Raw genomic sequence first — 20,539 nt, forward strand, 5'->3', positions numbered from 1 at the left:
CAGTCTGAATCGGTGCTCAGCACGAGACAGCAGGAGTGATTGAAGTCTAAAACATCGAAGACGAACAGTTGAAGTAGACGACTATATAGGTTCACTCCTGCTGGCTTGTGCTGAGGCACCGACTACTGACTGTAGAAAATTACTTCATGGTTTTTTGTAGTCGGTTCAATTTTTATTGTACCTATATTTTTTGTTATTCTTCTTTGGCGTTTTTTTTTTGTGTCGGGGGTTTTTTAAGTGGAAGGAAGGAAATAAATAGGAATAGGAAGAAAATGCCTGAGAACTTGAATTTTAAACGTGCTTATGGTCTGTCCCAGAATTCGAGATACTAAAATGACGTTTTCATGTGTTACCTGTTTTTGCGTCTCATAAATAGTGATGTGCGCAACCGGTTATTACCGAAAGATTTTGTAGGTACCTATGTATGTATGTCGTAAAATATTAAGATATGAACGGATCCGTGATGTACTAAAATGTAGGCACTTAGGACATTCTAGAAAAGGTAAAATAGGTCTAATAAATGCGACCGTTTTCGAGATATTTCGACTTATTTATAGATGTTGATGTTTAGTTCAATTTCATTCTAAGTAAGTTTTAACATTACTAAATAATAAATGATATGAGAGTGAATAATGAATATTTGATTTTATCTATGATATGAATATCTAAATAAAAACACGAGAAAACGCACTGATCAACATCCGATGACAATACGAGTAAGTAACGAAAATCGGTTGAATACCATTGAATACGAAAAACATGAACAATGACGTTGTGTGATATCTGAGGGCTACTCCGGAATTCGAAAATCAAAGTTCGTACCGTAACGTCCCTCTCACTTACGTATTAAATTAATAGTAGTGTCAGAAGGACGGAACGACACGAACTTCGATTTCGAATTTCGTAGTAGCCCCTGCTGGTGCTGGCCCTGACTACGAATGCAAAAACTCAACTTCGTATGTGCCGTCCCGCTGACTGCTTATCTCATTCATACGCGAGTGAAAGGACGTGCCATACGAATCGTTTTTCTAGTTTTGTAGTAGCCCCTGTTAATTATTTTACGTTGGCACTAAGTGATGAACACATGTATTTTACCTGTGCTTAGATTTATCCATTTATCGTAATGATAAAGTAAAATGGAAAGTAGAGATATTGAATGCATTAATTTAATTTTTGTTATCGTAAAATAAACATTTTATCGTTATTACGAAACCGGAATCACGGAGCAGCACTGTCCTTTTATGCTGGCCAACATTATTTTTTTACGTTTGGACATTTTCAGACTTCATTTTAGTATCTGAGAATTCTTGGACAGACAATAGAGTCTTCACTTTCTAATCCTCACACGCGACTTGAAGACATTGATGCAGTTTTTGGTCAAACCAGCGAGCCATCAACTCTACACATCTATTTTGTCTCCAGCGTGTCAAGAATCGTCGTATCTAGAGGTAAATAGTGATGACAATGGCAGCGGATGTGAGCATTAAAATAAATGCACATAGTGAAGTAAAAAAAGCCCGTGTTGTTTTATTTTTGTACAAAAAGAACATAACTAACAAAATTTTACAAAAACAGCATAAGTGAGGAACCATGTTTAATATTTTTTCAAAAAATACTGGTCTTTGAAATGTGTATTTCTGAACTATTGGCCACTTAATAAACCACACCTAAATAATATTTATCTCTAATAATTAATATGTAAGAAGACATTTTGCAGACTCCTACCTATGAATATAAGCTGTAATAAAGAGCAAAATACCTCAATATTTCCTGTACGGTTGGGCTCGTCCGTTTGCTTTCCGATTTTCAATATGAACACGTCTTTGTCAGGATGTAAAACTTTCTGAGCCTTGACTCCTTTAGGTGCATCCTTAGGAGTCACATTGCACACGCTGCACATCGTGTCATGAGCCTCTTTCTTGCTGTAAATTAGCTCAGAGTTCAACTGCGTCCTGTGTGTCAAAGCTTCGCAAATGTCGTCGGGAATCTGAAGGGGATAATGCACATGTTTTACTATAATGAAAGAAAATACATTAAAAAAAACTGTCTTCCCACTAATATTATAAATGCGAAAGCTTTTTTGATTGTTTGTTTGTAACCTCATCACGTCTAAACTGTTGAACCGATTTAGATGAAATTCGATGTACAGATAGTTTGGGTCCCGGGGAAGGAAATAGGATAGTTTTTATCCCGGAAAATTGCATAGTTCCCGCGGGTAGCGATAGACAAATTCTACGCAGATGGAGTCGTGGGCCATAGGCTAGTAAGACCATAAAAAGAGGCATAAACCTGACGTCACACTGCTGTTGATTTTGAGGGACACATGGCAACTATAAAATATTCAATTGTCAGGAGACGAACAATTTCGGAATCACTGGATAATTTCTAGCTTGTATAAAGTCTGTAGTCGGTGCCTCAGCAGCTCCTTATTTTTTGTATATTCAGTTGTTTTCGCTAAGCAAGTATGTCCTTAAGTATGGGCCCCGCTTGCTATGAGCAATACGGTAAGAGTAAGAAAATGCAAAAAAAAATTGCTTACGTTCCATTATGTTCTCACCTTAATCTACCCACCACCCCTGAGTTTTTTTTTTCTAAAGCTCCCCTTCACTAACGCCTCCTACTTTTTCTGAGCATTTTACTGGCACCGCCTCCCTGAAAACCTTCAACGCCCACAAGGTGCTATCATGCATGTTGAGAACTTACGTAATAATGCCGAATGAAGAGTTTGTCTCATATTGGTAACCGGTCAAGCTGACCTAATTTGGCAGACCGTCCGATGACTTCTTAAGGAAATGAAGACAGTGTCATACGAACATCAAAGACTTCTTTAAACTGAACTATCATCTAACCTAACAAAACTGACCAGTTAGTGGAAGTTACGGAATGTTAGTATGTTGGCATTGGCACGCAGTGAGGGTAGGGGAGGGTAGGGTAGGGTAGGGTAGGCTAGCAGCTGTACGCGGACGCATGCGCCACCAGCAGCAGCAGGGTAGGCGGCATTACCGCTGCCTACCCTCACTGCAAGCCCTAGATCGTTGGGATACCTGGAAGTTAAGGGCATTGCCGTCAGCTCCGCCGGCGCCCATCCCGCAGGTTTCCGAGCACATGGACTCATTGTCGTCGCACGTGCACTGCTGCTGCAACTTCAGCTGGGATGGTGTCAGCTTCGGGGGCTTTGAGGTGCTCTTTGGTACTCGTATCTTTATCTTAGTTAAAAAACAGACAGTTTTAGGGCGACCACATTTCCATTACGGAATTTCGATTCGAAATATCGATTCGGGATTTCGTAAATACATCACACACGTACATTTATTTCAATTCTGAACGCATAGGCCACCATGCGGAATTCCGAATCAGAGAAAAGTTCGAACGGAAAACTACTGTCTGTATGTGGTGGTCCATATATTTACTGCGTTCGATATCCCAAATTAATATTTCGAATCGAAATTCCGAATGTATGTGGACGCCCTTAAGTTTCTCTGGTCCCGAGAAGTAATTTGATCTGATTATGTCAAACGCCCGGGCGGTCGCGATTGCATTCAACGTATTTTTCTACCCTCATTCTACGCCGTGTCACAGGCCGTGTGAAAGAAAAAAGTGTTGAAAACGATTGTGATTCCAAGTGTGTTAGACAGAATTCCTCAGGTTTGTTTTTCTTTTTAAGTGGTAATGGTGCCCACTTGAACTGCCTCTTACAGAACTAGTAGCATCACAAAGGCAAGGATGAAAAAGTAAAATGATTCTTACTTCATTTCCGTTGAATATCGCCCCGATTTCTTCATATGGTTTACGTGCTTTAGGCTTTTCTTCTGGGTTTGGTTTACCCTTGTCCTTTCCCGACATTTTATATATTGATTACTTCAAAAAAGACTTAATTTAGACATATTAATTTTAAGGAAAATTTTTAGTTGTTCTACATCACATGTTACAATAATGTCAATATTCTAATCATAGAACAGACATAGAGTAAACATTTAGTAAAAATCAAGGAGTACGTAAGGTATGTTTTGTATCAGTACTTAAAAGAGTTCGTATATTCGTTCTTAAATTTTATAAGGGCGGGCAAAAACATCCGTTTTTCTTGTTAAAAGTGTCCTAAAGATGAATTAAATTCAATTCCTGAATGCGTAACGAACGGCCTTTCAATACAAAATCTTTAACAAAACTTTCTTATATTCCGGTCGAAATCGAACGCCTTCGCTCGACAGTTAAGCTACGTTTCCACCAGAGATGTGTGAGGAGCACCCTCCCGACCCGTGGTCCAACTATAGTTTGTCCAACGGGTACGCGACTTTTTTTTTCATGAACCAATACAAACGCTTCATTTAGCTCGCCTCGCTCCGTTCAGCTGTTTCCACTAGAGATGTGCTGTGCGAGGATAGGTAAATAAAGCGTTTCTATTTCATGAAAAATACATTCCTGGCAACACATTGGCACATCCTTGCACATCTTTGGTGGAATCGTAGCCTTAATTTTTATTGCAGTTTTTTTTGCAGTAGGTACTTCTGAAACGGCGCTTATACGGACTTACATTTGTGTTGTGTAGAGTCCCACTCATAAAGCCCCACGCATAAAGGGTATTCTTCTTTATTTTTGTGAAGCAAAAATATTTCAGTTAAAATTACATTACAATTCGGAAAAAAAACCGCAATAACGCTGCTTGCTATGTTCATGACGTCATTATGGTATGTAAATAAAACAGACGTACTTATCGCACGTATGACAGTTGTTTTTATCGCATGTATAACAGTTGTTTTTCTCAAGTTTTTATTTAATAGGTAGGTATATTTAGAACGAAACCGACACAATTCAAAATGTTCTCATTTTTTGAGTTTGAACTCAATCATGTTTTGTTTATACAAAGTTTATTTTAGTAATGTAAATATTTCGAATTATGTCGGTTTCGTTCTAAAGGTGCTTGCATAGAGCTTGCATAGAGGGAACAACTTCAGGGGACTCGCATTAGCGTTGCCGACATTTTTCACACCTGTACACTACTAGAGACTAGAAGACTATTACTAATAAAGATTATTAGCTAAGTAATTATACAATTTTGTAATGTTGTTCTGATTTATAATAAACAGTTAACATTTTTTTTTTACTGTATCTGGAACCTTGGCTGGATATCATTCCGCAATCGTTCAATATCGTTTGAAAACCAAAAAGTGAAACCTACAACAATGCAAAATGAAGCGAAATAATGTTTTTTTAATCAATTTTAATACTACCTTTTTTGCTGACTGTACTTTTTAGGGTTCCGTAGTGAACTAGGAACCCTTATAGTTTCGCCATGTCTGTCCGTCTGACTGTCTGTAAGCTCAGAGACCGCTACCTAGTACTTTAGTACTAGAAAGCTATAATTTGACATAAATATACATATCAGTCTCGCCGACAAACTGGTACGATAAATAAAAACCGGCCAAGAGCGTGTCGGACACGCCCAAGATAGAGTTCCGTAGCCATTACGAAAAAATCAAGTAATATTATGTGCGTTATAACATAACACAATTAAAACACCTACTACAGTCATAAAATCTATTACCAGAAAAAGAGCGTATCTTCACGGCGCTTACGTCCTTTTATTGAGAAGCACAGTTTTTCGGCAATAACTCAAAAACGGTATACCTATCCGATCATGTTTAAACCAATTTTCTTTGAAAGTATTTATTAAGCGTTACCTTTCCATATTATTGCATATTTTTTGGACAAACGGTTTACAAGATAGAGGGACACAATTTTTGCTACTCTGGGAGCGATTATTTCCGGAAACCTTCACTTAATCAAAAAAGTATTTGGGCAACCGTACTATCTTTTCAAAAGAGCTGTCGATCTACAAAACTGGTGACATACGGACTGACGGACAGACAGACAGACAGACGGACTAGACGAAACTATAAGGGTTCCGTTTTTGCCATTTTGGCTCCGGAATCAGGAAAAAAATTTTTGGGTACCTCTCACAGACGTAAAGTGGGGGTGATTTTTTTTCTCGACCAACCCTATATTGTGGGGTATCGTTCTTTTATAGGGGTATAGGTCTTTTAAAACCATTGGGGGGTTCCTACGGCAATTTTTCTATGCAGTGATCTGTTTGCGAAATATTCAACTTTTAAGTGCAAATTTTCATTGAAATCGAGCGTCATCTAAAATTTTAAACTGTTAGGTGAAAAATTAAAAAAAAATCCGAATGGTAGTAGGTAAATATCAAATTCACAAAGAAAATTATAGCGGCTAAGATTGCTTGAGAATTATTAGTAGTTTAATAGTAAATAGCAGTATAAAATATACCTAAACTTGGAAGATTCAGTACACAATACGAAATCCTAAGAAAAAATATTATTAGATTTTTTCGTAATGGCTACGGAACTCTATCCTGGACGTGCTGGTCGACACGCTCTTGGCCAGTTTTATAAACTATATGCTTGCATTGTCATCCTAACTACTTACCCGTCCAGTAACCAGAGGCTGTATTGCCTAACGTTTCTGACGCTCGCGATCGCAATCAAGTGGCAGTTTTTGTATGCGAAATCTGTCATTTGATTGCGATCGCAAGCGCCAGAAACGTTAAGCAATACAGTCTCAGTACCCAGTTACATACAAGTCGATGGCATTGAAAAGAAGAAGAGATTTATCCTGGACCACTAGAATTTCGCTACTAGAGAAGAGTTTCATCCTGCGAGTGATCCTGGCCGGACCACTACAATTTCGCTACTAGATTACATCTACAGGTACTAGGTAATTTAATTAAGAGGAAAGGTTTGGATTTTTGTATCTTTGGATGTTTGTTGCGAATTGTACAAAGTGTAAGAAAGTTGCTATAAAACATCTTTCATCGCATCGCTTGACTTTTTTGATGATAGAACAAAAAACCGGCCAAGAGCGTCTCGGACACGCCCAAAATAGGATTCCGTAGCCATTACGAAAAAATTAAGTCCTATTTTTCTAAGGTTTTTTAATATTTTATACGGAATCTTCCAAGTTTAGGTATATTTTATACCTAGGCTGCTATTTAAGCGTAAAACTACTAATAATATTGGTAATTCTCAAGCAAACTTAGCCGTTAAAGTTTTCCTTTAAAGTTTGATATACTTACTATCCTGTTTTTTTTCAAATTTTTCCACCAACCGGTTTAGATTTTAGAGGGGGTGGGGGGACGCTCGATTTTTATGAAAATTTGCACTTTAAAGTTGAATATTTCGCAAAAAAATCAATGAATCGAAAAATCGTCTTAGCAATCCCTAATGGTTTTAAAAGACCTATCAAACGATACCCCACACTATAGGGTTGGATGAGAAAAAAAAATCACCCCCACATTATTGTCTATGGGAGGTACCCTAAAAAATTGTTTTTAAAATTTTTATTGTACCATTTTGTCGGCATAGTTTACATATATATCCATGCAAAATTACAGCTGTCTAGCATTGATAGTCTCTGAGCAAAGCCGCGGACGGACGGACAGAGACAGACAGACAGACAGACAGACATGGCGAAACTATAAGGGTTCCGTTTTTGCCATTTTGGCTCCGGAACCCTAAAAATGTTGTACGATACTAAAGAATATATCAATATCTACAAAAAACTTCCCGATACCAATATGTCCAACTATTGTAGCTATGTCTCTATAACAATTTTTTACATTTTAAAAGTTGACGGAAATGCCGACTAAAATCAGACCATTATGTTATCCATACCTTTTTATTTATACTTATCCAAAAAAATAATTTCATATTCAAGACGATTTCAATAACTAGATTTCTTTTTGAATTATTCAAATCGGACATTCCATTCAAAAGATATTACGAAATTAAAAATATCAATCTAACCAAAAATGCATTTACTCTACGTTGACACGCCCCGGCTTCGCGCGGGTTGGGTGCAGTTTGTGGGAAATGGAGCTGAAAAATATATGTAAAGTGCCCTTGATTAGAGACCTTTTTAGAGTAGTGGCTATATTCTCTTTGGTTCTGTGCCCAAAGAGTAATAAAAACGGGAAAACTCCACTGTCTGTCACTAGGCTATATCCGATATATCTCATGAACCGTGACAGCTAGACAGTTGAAATTTTCACAGATGATGCCCCTATAACAAAAATACTAAAAACCGAAAAAAAAAAACAATATTTAAGGGGGGCACCCATACAACAACCGTGTCATTTATTTGTTGCTCGATATTAATAATGGCAACAGGTATTGCTTGAAATATTCACAAAATATTTATTTGTATATTCGTTCACTATGAAAATAAATTTAATAGTTAAAATAAAATAAATATTTAAGGGGGCTCCCATACAGGAAACGCGGTTTTTTTGCCGTTTTTTTCTAATGTCTTATGTTTTATACGTACGGAACGGAACCCTTCGTTTTTTTAGCCGCACCACAAGCGAAACAAAGACAAGACGTTTCAGCAGGGCTACTACGAAACTCGAAACTCGAAGTTCGCGTCATGCGGTCCCTCTCGCTCTCGTATTAAATAGTGTAGGTGTCAGAGGGTCCGCACGACAGGAACTTCGAGTTTCGAGTTTAATTCGTAGTAGCCCTGCAGATCCCGCTTCGCGCTCAACCTGTTAACGCATTCGCTGCCGGCTTCTAACTCGGACACTTCTTCAGGGCCCACAAACGCACATGTGGTTCAAATGGATGCAAAATTATGAAAGGCTCTACGCGAAAGTCAAGAACGCATGTACATGTCGTCAACACTGAATGCGTTGAACAATAACTACTACAAGGAAATGCAAAATTCAGGGTTGGATGTAAGATTAATATTTTACTGAATTTACTATAAAACGCAGTATTCAAAACAAATTTTGTTATTATGATGCCAGACACGTCCAGTCGGATTATGTTTTGCTGAAAAAATTGGTTAAAAATATTTCAGAATTATTTCCTTTTCTTCGGCTTCCTGGACTTTTGGCAGCAGCACGTGCAAGGCTCCGGATCGCACTGGGTTTCCCTCGTGTCGACTCGCCCCGGTGCCTTTCTTTCCATACCTTTCGGTGTCACCAGTTCAAGTTCCATTTTGCAGCGTCGGTCACCCATTGCCCCTACTTTTGCGACCTTCAGACGAAAGAAAAAGTTACTACACAAAATTGTGTAACATTTTGGTTTTCATTTACCTACCCACGCTGTATAAAGAATGCTTGTGCCTAATTTCATGTCTCCAGACTTAGCCGTTGAGATTTCCAGATTTTAAATCCCGTGGGAATCTTTGAATAAATAGGACTTAGTTCATGAATAAAAAGTACGCCAAGACCCATCTATCATGCATATTACATTCAAACCCTTCTAGCCGTTTTAACGTGAAAGAGTAAGGAACACATACACTTAAACTTTCGCATTTATGATTCCGTTGAATTAGTAGGGTAGTACTCAGCGGCACAAAATTCGGCCCATTTTACATTTGAGGGCTAGATTTTTTGCCGCGCAGTATATTATCAGAATATCAAGCTAAGTAATTTTGGAACCACCATGGGTAGGTAGGACAAGTGTGATATGACGCTACTTTAGTTCCATGTGCACGTTCTAGGTAAACAAGGTTTTGGCAAGAAAAAGTCGTGATCTTCGCCCACGACGAAACCTTTAAGTTCTGCTAGATACAGGTCTAGAGCACATTGGAAACTTCACACATACCACTGCCTAGCAGGTGTATTCCAGTTTTCTTACGATGAAGATAAATTGAAAATGTAATTTAGGATTATCGGTTCAAAAATCTCAGATGTACAACAAGTCAAAGTAATGAAATGAATTGTTACCTTCAAAACAAATACGTCTTTTCTTGGATGGAGGATTGTCTGCGCTTTTCCTGGATCCGGTACGTTGGTGGGTACCATATTGCACAGAAAAGGACAGGGGGCCCCTTCATTGCCTTTATTCTTGGATTTAGCCTTCCCTTGTACTTGTATACTTTTAGCGCTTTTCTTGTCCGACATATTCGCGGCAATGTTGTTTAATTTAAATATATAATATTTAGTTTAGACTATAATTTTTTACCGACCGGAACCGCCGTTACAAAATTTTGACAATAAATTTGACAGAGTAATATCGTTATCGAAAACAGATGTAAAGTTTTATTTACACATGTGACAAGAACCGTCTAAACGCTTTCGAATGATACTTTTTCGAGTGATACGTTTGCAAAAACGGTACCCAGAACCTAGAACATTTGAAAGGAGGGTCGCAACCAAGGCGTAATATGTAGTGTTACGAGTACAAGTTGGAACCCTTGTGGTTCGATCGAACAATACCTATAACTCTTTGAATATTTATCAAGATAAATACTCAAAGCTACTAAAAGCTATACCTAGTCAGGTGTGAAGTCTATATGGTCTCTATCTATGAAGGGTTTTTGTTGAAAACATAGAACAATCTGACATGATTTATAAGAATAGTTTCTCAACATGTGGATGTGATGGTAAAGTACAAGATTTTTTTTTAATAAAAACTGGCCAAGAGCGTGCGGACACGCTCGAAATAGGGTTCCGTAGCTATTACGAAAAAATCAAGTACTTAATACTTTTTCTAAGGATTTCGTATTTTGTACGGAATATTCCACGTTTAGGTAGGTATATTTTATACCTTAGGCTGCTATTTACACTTAAACGACTAATAATTCTCAAGCAAACATAGCCGTTATAATTTTCCTTGAAAGTTTGATATACTTACTACCATCCTGAATTTTTTCAAATTTTTCCACCCACCGGTTTAGATTTTAGAGGGGGGGGGGGGGCTCGATTTTAATTATTTGCACTTTAAAGTTCAATATTTTGCAAACAAATCACGACCAGATGGGCTAGTGGTTAGAGAACCTGACTACGAAGCTTGAGGTCCCGGGTTCGATTCCCGTGGCGGGGCAGATATTTGTATGAAAAATACGAATGTTTGTTCTCGGGTCTTGGGTGTTTAATATGTATTTAAGTATGTATCTATATAATTATATTTATCCGTTGCTTAGTACCCATAACACAAGCTTTGCTAAGCTTACTTTGGGACTAGGTCAATTGGTGTGAATTGTCCCGTGATATTTATTTAATATTTATTTATTATTAATCACTGAATCGAAAAATCGTTTTAGCAACCACCTAAGGGTTTTAAAAGACAATGATACCCCACACTACAAGGTTGGATGAAAAAAAAACACCCCCCATTTACGTCTATGGGAGGTACTAAATTTTTTATTTTTTATCGTACCATTTTGTCGGTATAGTTACATATATATTCGTGCAAAATAACAGCTTTCTAGCATTGATAGTCCCTGAGCAAAGCCGCGGGCGGACAGACAGACAGATAGACAGACATGGCGAAACTATAAGGATTCCGTTTTTGCCATTTTGGCTACGGAACCCTAAAAATTTAACCAACTACAAAAATACCATGAAATCAATTTTCTACCAGTCTGAAGTCGGGGCCTCAGCACGAGCCAGCAGGAGTGATTGAAGCCCAATATATAGTGCGTAGGTGAAGTAGACGAATATAGGTCCACTCCTTCCTGCTCGCTCGTGCTGAGGCACCGAGGTGTTTGTAAAATTTCCCCCCTGCCCATACTTCCTGGGAGGGAGTAAATATTTAGGGACCCCTAAATTTTGGTAGGATTTTGGCAGATCCTCATTTCTACAGCCAAGATAAGTTTATAAACAAAGTTTAATTATACTATACATATTTTGCCGCCAAAAGATGCTAAGTATTTTTCCTGAATCAGTAGTTTCGGAGCAAAATGGTTACGAATAGACAGGACAGAAAGACAGCCAGACAGACAGGACAGCGTGTCATCCATCACATTAAATTACACGCGTGTGATCCTATAAGGGCTCCGTTTTTCTTTTGAGGTATGGAACCCTAAAAAGGTCAGAAATAAAAGTAACAACGAAATAGGTACTGGAGTAATTATATTTTATTGCTTATAGGACGATAATGTCATTAAGACGCTGAACTACTATGTTGTTTGTCCTAGGTACCTACATATATCAGTTATATTGCATTATGAGCTACTGAATATTACTAACTTCATTGAGGAATAAGTTCTGTCAATCGATTAGGCCTGTAAAAGAAAACAAATGATCTGATTAGTTTCGTCTCAAGGTGCAAAAGCCGGTCACTTGCCATGCCGAGTTGTGTCGTATTACAAATTTTGGTACGATACCTTATTTTTTTCAGCAGCTTTTCCTTAACTTTATAACTTCTAAATAATGAGTCATTTACGCCGATCGGTCAAGTCCATGAACGATCATGGTAATGTTAGTCTTCTCTAGCCACAGCAGGACGAGCAGGCGCTCTTGCAGCATCGAGGCGGCCTGCAGTCGGGGGGCGGGCAGGGCGGCAGGCCGCAGCAAGAGGTACATGGCCCGGGCACGCTTCTGCATCGAACCACTGGACAGCTGTTCTTGCGATTCCAGCAAGGAGAAATCTTTTTCTTGTGAGCTCTCATTTTGGGCTGACTCCGACATTTACGTGTACGTTTGTAACCTACTGGACAAGGGCGGAAGCATGGATTACTGCAAGAGGGTAGGTAGCAAGGTGTGGAACAAGGAAAAGGAGGACAAGGATCGCAGGATGGAGGACTAGGACACGGTAGGCATGGTCTGCACCTGGGTGGAGGGCAAGGTTTGCAAGACTTGCGAGGTTTACACCGCTTACAAGCAGGTCTGCGACACGGCGCTGGCCCACACGGCTTACGAGGTTTACAAGGCTTGCAACAAGAGAGGCAGGGTGGAGAGGGACATCGGGGCTTAAATGGACCACTAGGGCTGCAGGGACGACATTGGCTACAGCGAGGCTTACAGCACCTAGGTTTATTTCTGCCAGGTGCGTTAGGTTTAAAGATAATGCTTGTTCTTGGTGTTGGACTAGCCAAGTCGGGTTTGCAAGGTTTACAGGGTCGACAAGATTTGCAAGGTTTGGATGGTGGACAAAGCTTGAATGGCGGGCAAGGTCGACATGGCCTAGGAGGTCTGCAAGGTCTTTTAGGCTTAGAACAGAGAGGTAAACAAGGCGGGCCAGGAGAGCAAGAGGGGAATGGAGGACAGGGCGGGCAAGACGCACAAGGTGGGCAGGGTGAACAAGGGGCGGATTTGAAAGGAAAGGGTGGATCACAAGGTTTACAGGGCTTGCAAGGTTTATATGGGGGAGGCGGTAGACACGGCACAACTCGACATGGCTTTGGTCCACACGGCTTTTTGCACCGTTTTTTACAACATTTAGGTTCGCATGAAGAACGGCATACAATCATTCTGCATTTCACTGGTCTGCAAGGTCCCGGTGGTGAGCAAACTACGGGACAAGGACCACAGGGAGGTGGTCGAGCTGGTGGTGGTGTCCATTCCAACATCAATTCATTTCTGGCCAAGGGTGCTCCACTTATTCTACGAATGACCAGTTCAAATACTCCACGGCGAGGATTATTCACATTTGAAATTTTAACGGGTGCCTTCTCTTCACCACTATTAGCTGCAACAATACATTTGGGGCCTTGGCATGGTTCTCTCCCGTGCACTGGGCAAAACTCCCTTGGTCCAATTTTAACATGTGATATAGTTGCGATAATATCTCCTTTAGTTCCAGGTGCCGCCGGGCATGGTTTTTCTGGATCTTTAATGCTTACAGCTTTTGAGGGACTAGTTCCAGCTGAACACCCTTTTGTTTTTTTTTCTTTTTGATCGGAAGGTATTGATGATGAGCTAGTTTTTTTATCAGTTTTTCCCGACCTTCTACACTTTTTTTCCTGTTTAAGTGGTGCTACTATTACTGTGCGATTTAAGCCTGATTGTGATCCCATCCCGTGTTCTTTAGATTTTTCATTTTCTTCTAAGTAACAAATAACATCAGAATACCGCATGCTCCCCGATAAAGGCCTCTGCATATTACTCCGACAGGGTGCAGTCGACGTGCTATAGATAGAACTACAATCAGAAATGGTGCCGCAGTAGGCGCTAGGATTGTATTGTAATACACTCTGCGTGGGAGCAGCCTGAAAGCATTTGTTAATCGAAGCTGTGGCTTGTGTTCCTGACGTGCGATGGCGGCAGGACTCGTCAAAGAGCGTCATATAAACAGTGGTTTCCTTTTTTCCAAATATAGGCTCAACAACGTCCATCTTTGTACTATAAATACTGCAAGTGTCATCATTAGTAAGATAATTCACGGTATCTGAAAATGATACGCTGCGCCTCTTTGATCTAAGAGTCCATGTACTGGGCGACGAAGAAAATGAGCCAAGTTTAGACGTGGTACTCGACTCTTTTGGCAAAGAAACATAAAGCTGTAAGCAGCCGTTATTAACTTTTTCAAAAACGATATCAGGAAGAGATTCCTTTTTTTGGCACTTATCTAATGTATCTTCGATAAAATGATTGATTAAGTTATTTTGTTCTTCTGTACTCGACGCTCTTATGATCTGTTTCTGTTCTTCGGTTAATTCTTGATACAACGGCATACTCGGCAATGCACCTACGACCAGTGGACGAACCTTAATTTTTCGTTATTGGAAAACAACAATACCTATAGCTATTGTTCACTGATAGTGGTATCTATATGAAGGTGATGACTTGATGATGAGAGTATTTCAAGTATAAGAGAATCTTGGACGGTTATGTTTAGTTCCTTCAGCATTAGAAATAAGGCAATCTGGACCTGTGTATTTATTTAAAAAAAACTTAACAACATATGAAAAGTGACCTTTTGTCTAATGCTGAATAAAACTTCTAAAACACTTTTCAGGTAGCAAAAGCTCTACGATTCTAATAAATCATACAGGCTAACGAAACAATAAAATCAAGATACGCCAGGACGTATTTTAGCAAAAACGTTCCAATGCGCTGTCATGTTATTATTTCATTTCACTTTTGATGTCACTGAAATTAGTTCCAAAATCAAAAAAATAATTGTTGTGGTTTGGAACGTTTTTGCTAAAATACGTCCCTGATTGTTCAGTTATTACCAGATTAGATTCTTTAGCGCAAAACCTAGTATAGCTATGCTTAGTTGAAATTCCTCCTCTAGTGTACAGTAAAAGCTTTGTAATGCCATAATCATTAAAGTTACAGATCTGTCATACTATAAACTGTTTTTGGTCTTTGTCTGGCCAAGAGAAATGTCAAAGTGACAAAAAGAAAAATGAAGCTTAAGTTAACAGAAACTTCTGCTGCTGACTGTAACACGTAATCTAACCGCTATAGGTTCTTTTGCTTTTATCCGAAACGCCGCACTGTTGATTTGACAACTGTCACATATCCGGTTCTCTGTCGTGTCAAATTATTGTATGCAATATGATGCTGCTCGATTATTTTAAATTATTTAAGGTTTGGTAGTTATGAGTAAACTAAACTAAAACTTAATTATTTTTTCTGCGATGCAGACTAGTGAAAAAATATATATGTAGATTAAAGATTTAAAAAAATAAACCTGGTTCAGTAAATTTTTCTCGACCAAACGAGCTTTACATACATTTTCAGTAGGTAGCCATAAGATAGATACTCAACTACATAATGTCTATCAGTTTTAAAGTATTGTGATCAATTTCATTAGACATAGTTTGCCACTGGGCGTAGACTGTGATTACTTTAAGAAGACTTAGGTACATATTTGATTATTTTACTGCGCTGAATCACGGGAGTTTGACAAAGGTAGGCAAATAACGGTCTACATCCATTAGAAAATATGTCATGCGTAATATAATATGTTTCTTAACACATTTACAACGAGAAGTAGAGCATAAACCCCTGCATAACGAGGAAAAATTAGGTGACACGGAATTTACAGAGTAACCGGTAATGTGATGTGATGTGGATGGTCACCTATCGTAAATTGCTAAAAACGTTTATTAAATCAATGGTTCGAAAACTTTTCATTTTATCGTCACGTGGGCGATGACAAAACCTAAGGGGTACATACTTCCCGTTGTTGTCCTAGAAACTTGTAATTTGCTATGAAAATAGCTCTTATAGCCAAACCAAGAAGAAAATTCCGATATTTCGAATCAAATTCCAAAACGAAATTCTGACTATACTTATGTAAAGACATCCTTCAATTTAAACCTACGTAAAAAAGAGCCATAGCAATCTGCCGGTCAATATTATCGTCTATTTGCTGGGAATTATGTGATCCCGCTCAGCCACCGTATTAAGGAAGCTTATATATTATTATGTATTTTGCAACAAAAGCTCCCTGTAAATTTTCTGCTCAGTGTTAAACATGCTGGCCGTTAAAAGAGGCAGGCAATCGATGATATTCGTGGAAGTTTGGCCCAGGTGAAAAGTTGTATTGAAAATTATGATATGAGGGAAAGAAAAAATAGTCTCTCAACATCAATTTATTCAGTACCTACAATCAAACGAAGGTAGAATTATTAAGTCACACTGAATTTAGCATTTTCGGCAACAATCGCGACAGCATGGTACACATTGTGCAGTACGCGTGTCTTTGACGGGCACGACTTTCTCTTGAGTCACAACTGGCGTTATGAACTGGTACTCGAGCTTAGACTTTCGTCCTGGCATCTCGACTGTCTTTCCGATGCGTAGCTTTATAACTTGCTTGGGGAAGTCGTAAACAACTCCGGGATAATCTTCCGCAGTCGGAGATATCAACTGACCCGGCTCGTCTCTGGACACGTCACCGACCCCGTCGGAATTGAAGTTGAAATAGGCTCGTTGCTTGTGATTCATGCCGCAGGTATCTTCGGGTATTTGGAATACGACCTTGTTTCCCGTCGGGCAGCAATCTGCACAATTTTGTGATCATGTCATGAAATTGTCACCAAAAACTCAAAGCTAAAATATATTTGAAAAAGTTGCGTATGATTTCGAAAAAAGAAATGATAACCTAGATTATTACAGTTTTGGAACCAATAATTATTTTAAAATATTTGCTCTTTTTTATATTTTATTTGCGTTTTTTCTTGGATTTTTTAATTCTTCTGACGAAACATTCGCAATCAAGGTCGGATTGTATTCTGGTGTTTATTTTTTCGATCGGAGCTTTTTTATCTGGGCCTTTTGGCGTAACAAGCTCGAGCTCCAGTTTGCACTTTTTGTCGCCATGCATAGCAGTTTTTGCAACCTTCAATACGAATACTTCTTTATTGGGAAGCTCTTGTTTGTTGTCCCCGGTTCCTCGTTGCATTGCAGCCTGCTGGCCGTGTTTGGACGCCATGGTGCAGCCCTCCGTGGTGCAGGTGAACTGCGTGTCGGCCGGCTGCGCGCCGGGGCAGCACGTAGCCTCGCTAGGCATAGCCAGGCTTATTTGATTCTTGCCACATGGAGGTGCGCACGGACCGCCGTCTTTTCCCGCTTTGGTATAAGGGCGCTGCATCGAACAATGCGTCTGACTTATCTTCTTGATGATAGAGGCACTGGCAGGTACTTTAATCTTTAACTCGTTGCCCGCTATGTTCGTGCCTATCTCTTCAAATTGCTTACTGCGACCTGGCCATATTAACAAACTGGTTCTCATGCGTTCACTTATTGCATAATTAAATACCGTGCCAAGAGACTTTTATAAGCGAGGGAAGACAATAGGGGTTAGTACCAATTTACATACTTTCTTTCAAAATTTACATTACTCATGAGACACTTTATAAAAAAGATAGCATGCGACAAATTAATAACGTCTGGATAAAAGCACAAAATTCAGATGGTAATCATCATAAGCCACTAATTTGCACTAGTAACTAAGTAAATGATTTTATCCAGCAGTTTTGAATAATAATCGGTAAAGCTCACCTTTGGGGACATGTAAACAGTATTGATCGGTATTCCTGCAAAGCATCTGTTGTTTAGTGGGTGGTTTAGGGCCAGAGCAATAACATGGATCATCTGGGTCTTCGCATGGCGTGCTATTATAGGGATCACGAGCTGAAACCAGTACGACAATTTAGCGTTTAAATTATATCCAAGATGTTATCGATAAATGATGACATAATTGGATAGTTTCCTGGGTAAAAAATACGTTATTGTTAAGTCCGTCAGTTAGATTATCAAAAAATATTGAACGCGTATTTTTTGACAATTAAATAATATTACATTGTGTCTTAAGGGCGGTAAATAGGGAATTACGAACGAGAGTTTATTAGAAGCCCGAAGTCGAAGACTGAAGGCTTTAATGCATCGATGTTCGTAATTCTGGTACCGTCCGTGCGACATACAATGTTATTCATCACAGTTGCAAGTAAAATTGTTTATTTGTAAGGCAAAAATAATATTTTTGCGAAAATTACGAACTAAGTAATAAGATTTTTTTAGGAAACTAGCCAATTGTATGAAATTACCCGGTGGGCATAACCCTCCGCCGCCACCTGAGCAGGGAGCGCCTCCGCCCGCACCGGAGCCTGCACTGTGTCCTCGGGCGGCTCCGCACGCACAGGGACTTTGTGCCGTTTGGAAATCTTTCCGAGGGTTGCACGATCTGTCGACTACTCCAGAACCACCTGCGACTCCGCCACCTAAATTAGGAGGACCACCGGCACCTTGGAATCTGGTGATGATCAATTTACCAAAACAAGATATACGCAAGAACATGATAATATCCCCGGCTTCTGATCCGTCCGGTGCAAGTATACGGAACGAATCTTTCAGCGCTTGATAGCTCACGCTATTGGGATCTTCCAAAAACTTCTTACGAGCTTGCACAAACTCCTTAGTCATATCGATTGTAGCCTCGCCCATGACTATTTTCGTGGGCAAGCAACCGCATGGAAGTGCTTTGGAAACGGATACTTTAACGGGAAACTTGCTCATTGCTCGACTGATATCGCCTTCTTTGAGTGAAAAGAGACACGATTTGCCATTGTTAAAAGTTTTGACAAACGGCCCGCCGCTCTTGGCGACGCAAACACCAGGGTCATCGTCGCAGATCTCCAGCGGCTCGACGGCGGGACACTCGATATTGACGCATGTCCTGAAGTCCTTGTCCGAAAAGCATGGACTTTTCGTAAACACTATTTTATCAATCAATACTTCCAGAAGGAAGAGGCCGTCATCTTGCTTGATGCTTGATTTCGAGTCATGCCTTGCCATCGCAGCTGAGTCACGGGGATGGGATTTTTTATATTATTATATTTTTCTCATGGGTTCTGTGACATACTTGGAATTTTGACGTGTAAAATAAAAGAGAAACGTTAGGTCATTAGAAAAAATATTTACTTCTTTTTAAAGCTCTGGCATTACTTGTCATAAGAAATAAGATAAACCTTCATAGTATACCTAGTTGCATTGGTCAATATAAAACATTATGCATACTTTGAGGATATAATCATTTTAAAAGCTTTTTTTAACTTGCAAATCTTGCAATGTATGTACGTATCTTGTATACGTGCGGGTTGCAACTTTCTTGCAAGTTAAATTTGACCCACTTCTAGTAGTCGGATTGTCTTGAAATTTGGCATACTTAACTTATGTAAATTGCGTGACAATACAATAATCTGGTAGTGATATCCTGGTAGTCCGGCCAGGATCGTCTCCGCAGGACGGAACTCTTCAACTATTAGGTAATGGCATCAACTTGAACTTTGGTATACTAATGTTGTTTGGGTGACAATAGAAGTACAGTCAGCAAAAAAAGCATTTAATAAAAATGAAGTTTTTACCAAAATTATTAAATTTAAGGTGACTGGGCGAGAGCCCAGGCTAAAATTCGACAAAAAGCGTTTTCCATTTGTCATTCCCGAAAACCCCCAACATACCAAATTCCACCGAAATCTTTGGAGCCGTTTCCGAGATTCTGATTATATATATATACAAGAATTGCTCGTTTAAAGGTATTAGATAGATGACGATGGCTAAAATCCTGACATCCGCACTGTTACTTTTAATTAGGTAGGTACCGTTGGCACCAACACTGCGCATCATGGAAGTGTAAGACGATGAATTTGCTTCTAACATACAGTCCTGGCATAAGGCAATAAGTACTCACACGACATTAATTTTGTAAAGGATCAACTAGAAGTGTGTGCTTTCTGGGTGAAGGGGTCGAATGAAGAACCCGCCAGCAAAAAAGCTCACGGAGCCCTAAGTACCCGAACTTACTCATCCTAGGCACCTTATCCCTTTACGAAGGGTTGCATATTTGACTATTGAAAGTTAAAATACCTACGAGTAAAATTTCGATGTTCAAAATATCGAAAATAAAAAATTCAAATTAAAATAACGAAAGTTTATATTGTCGAATGGTTAGATAACCTACGTCCAATATTATCGAAAATATATTCATCTACAAAAGTGACATCGAAAGATATAAATACAGAATATCGAATGATCCTATGTATGAACTATCACGTGACAGGGTCGACGGAACTCCGTTTCGCGGAGCTCCTATTCCGCTCAGTTGAGGCGCTTCACGCCTTGACGCAATACCAACGCAACCTAACGTTAACGTATTGAACATGAATTACTAAAAATATTTGGTTCGGTTAGGTTAAAACTGTGACCTCAACGACGACTAAAAATGACTAGATTATATAAAATAAATGCTATTAAGAGAAAGGAGCAATAAATAAAGCAGATTTGTATGAAGATATTTTAACTTTTGACATTCAAATATGTTGACATTTACAACTTAGA

The 20,539-nt window shown here is 39.2% G+C and overlaps 3 protein-coding genes across 5 annotated transcripts in view; all 3 read right to left on the reverse strand.

The window, feature by feature from the left end:
• Window positions 1-3,948, reverse strand: part of LOC141426780 (uncharacterized) — a 6,209-nt gene extending 2,261 nt beyond the window's left edge. The window contains exons 1-3 of the mRNA XM_074085989.1: window positions 3,748-3,948; window positions 3,045-3,206; window positions 1,760-1,987 (exon numbers count right to left, since the gene is read on the reverse strand). Coding sequence (XP_073942090.1) covers window positions 1,760-1,987; window positions 3,045-3,206; window positions 3,748-3,843 — 486 coding nt within the window. The 5' untranslated portion in view covers window positions 3,844-3,948. The remainder of the gene's footprint in view (window positions 1-1,759; window positions 1,988-3,044; window positions 3,207-3,747) is intronic.
• Window positions 3,949-8,733: 4,785 nt separating this feature from the next.
• Window positions 8,734-10,005, reverse strand: LOC141439553 (uncharacterized). Its single transcript, XM_074103845.1, has 2 exons — window positions 9,746-10,005; window positions 8,734-9,050 (listed from the first exon to the last, which is right to left on the reverse strand). The coding sequence occupies exons 1-2, from the start codon at window positions 9,920-9,922 to the stop codon at window positions 8,874-8,876; spliced, it is 354 nt and encodes a 117-aa protein (XP_073959946.1). The 5' UTR covers window positions 9,923-10,005; the 3' UTR covers window positions 8,734-8,873.
• Window positions 10,006-11,871: 1,866 nt separating this feature from the next.
• On the reverse strand, window positions 11,872-19,095 carry LOC141434565 (uncharacterized). 3 transcript variants are annotated; one of them, XR_012452070.1, is made up of 4 exons: window positions 18,250-19,095; window positions 17,705-17,836; window positions 12,130-14,432; window positions 11,872-12,027 (listed from the first exon to the last, which is right to left on the reverse strand). XR_012452070.1 is itself a non-coding variant. In XM_074097002.1 (4 exons), exons 1-4 carry the CDS (start codon window positions 18,995-18,997, stop codon window positions 12,022-12,024), a joined length of 2,109 nt encoding a protein of 702 aa, XP_073953103.1. In that variant the 5' UTR covers window positions 18,998-19,095; the 3' UTR covers window positions 11,872-12,021. The 3 variants fall into 3 exon arrangements, 2 of the variants coding, with proteins under 2 accessions (XP_073953103.1, XP_073953098.1); XM_074097002.1 differs by having other exon boundaries at window positions 13,210-14,432; XM_074096997.1 differs by having other exon boundaries at window positions 11,872-14,432.
• Window positions 19,096-20,539: the final 1,444 nt, after the last annotated feature.

The sequence above is a fragment of the Choristoneura fumiferana genome, chromosome Z (genome assembly GCF_025370935.1).
Source record: "Choristoneura fumiferana chromosome Z, NRCan_CFum_1, whole genome shotgun sequence".
Classification (NCBI taxonomy): Eukaryota; Metazoa; Arthropoda; class Insecta; order Lepidoptera; family Tortricidae; genus Choristoneura; species Choristoneura fumiferana.

Excerpts from the sequence above, each read along its gene's own strand:
- LOC141434565 (XM_074096997.1), bottom strand. The coding sequence starts at position 18,997 with ATGGCAAGGCATGACTCGAAATCAAGCATCAAGCAAGATGACGGCCTC. Across the intron at positions 17,837-18,249 it reads CGGAGGGTTATGCCCACCGG|CTCGTGATCCCTATAATAGC; the intron begins GTAATTTCATAC and ends TACTGGTTTCAG. Across the intron at positions 14,433-17,704 it reads CTGTTTACATGTCCCCAAAG|GTGCATTGCCGAGTATGCCG; the intron begins GTGAGCTTTACC and ends CACTGGTCGTAG.
- LOC141439553 (XM_074103845.1), bottom strand. The coding sequence starts at position 9,922 with ATGTCGGACAAGAAAAGCGCTAAAAGTATACAAGTACAAGGGAAGGCT. Across the intron at positions 9,051-9,745 it reads AAGACGTATTTGTTTTGAAG|GTCGCAAAAGTAGGGGCAAT; the intron begins GTAACAATTCAT and ends TTTCGTCTGAAG.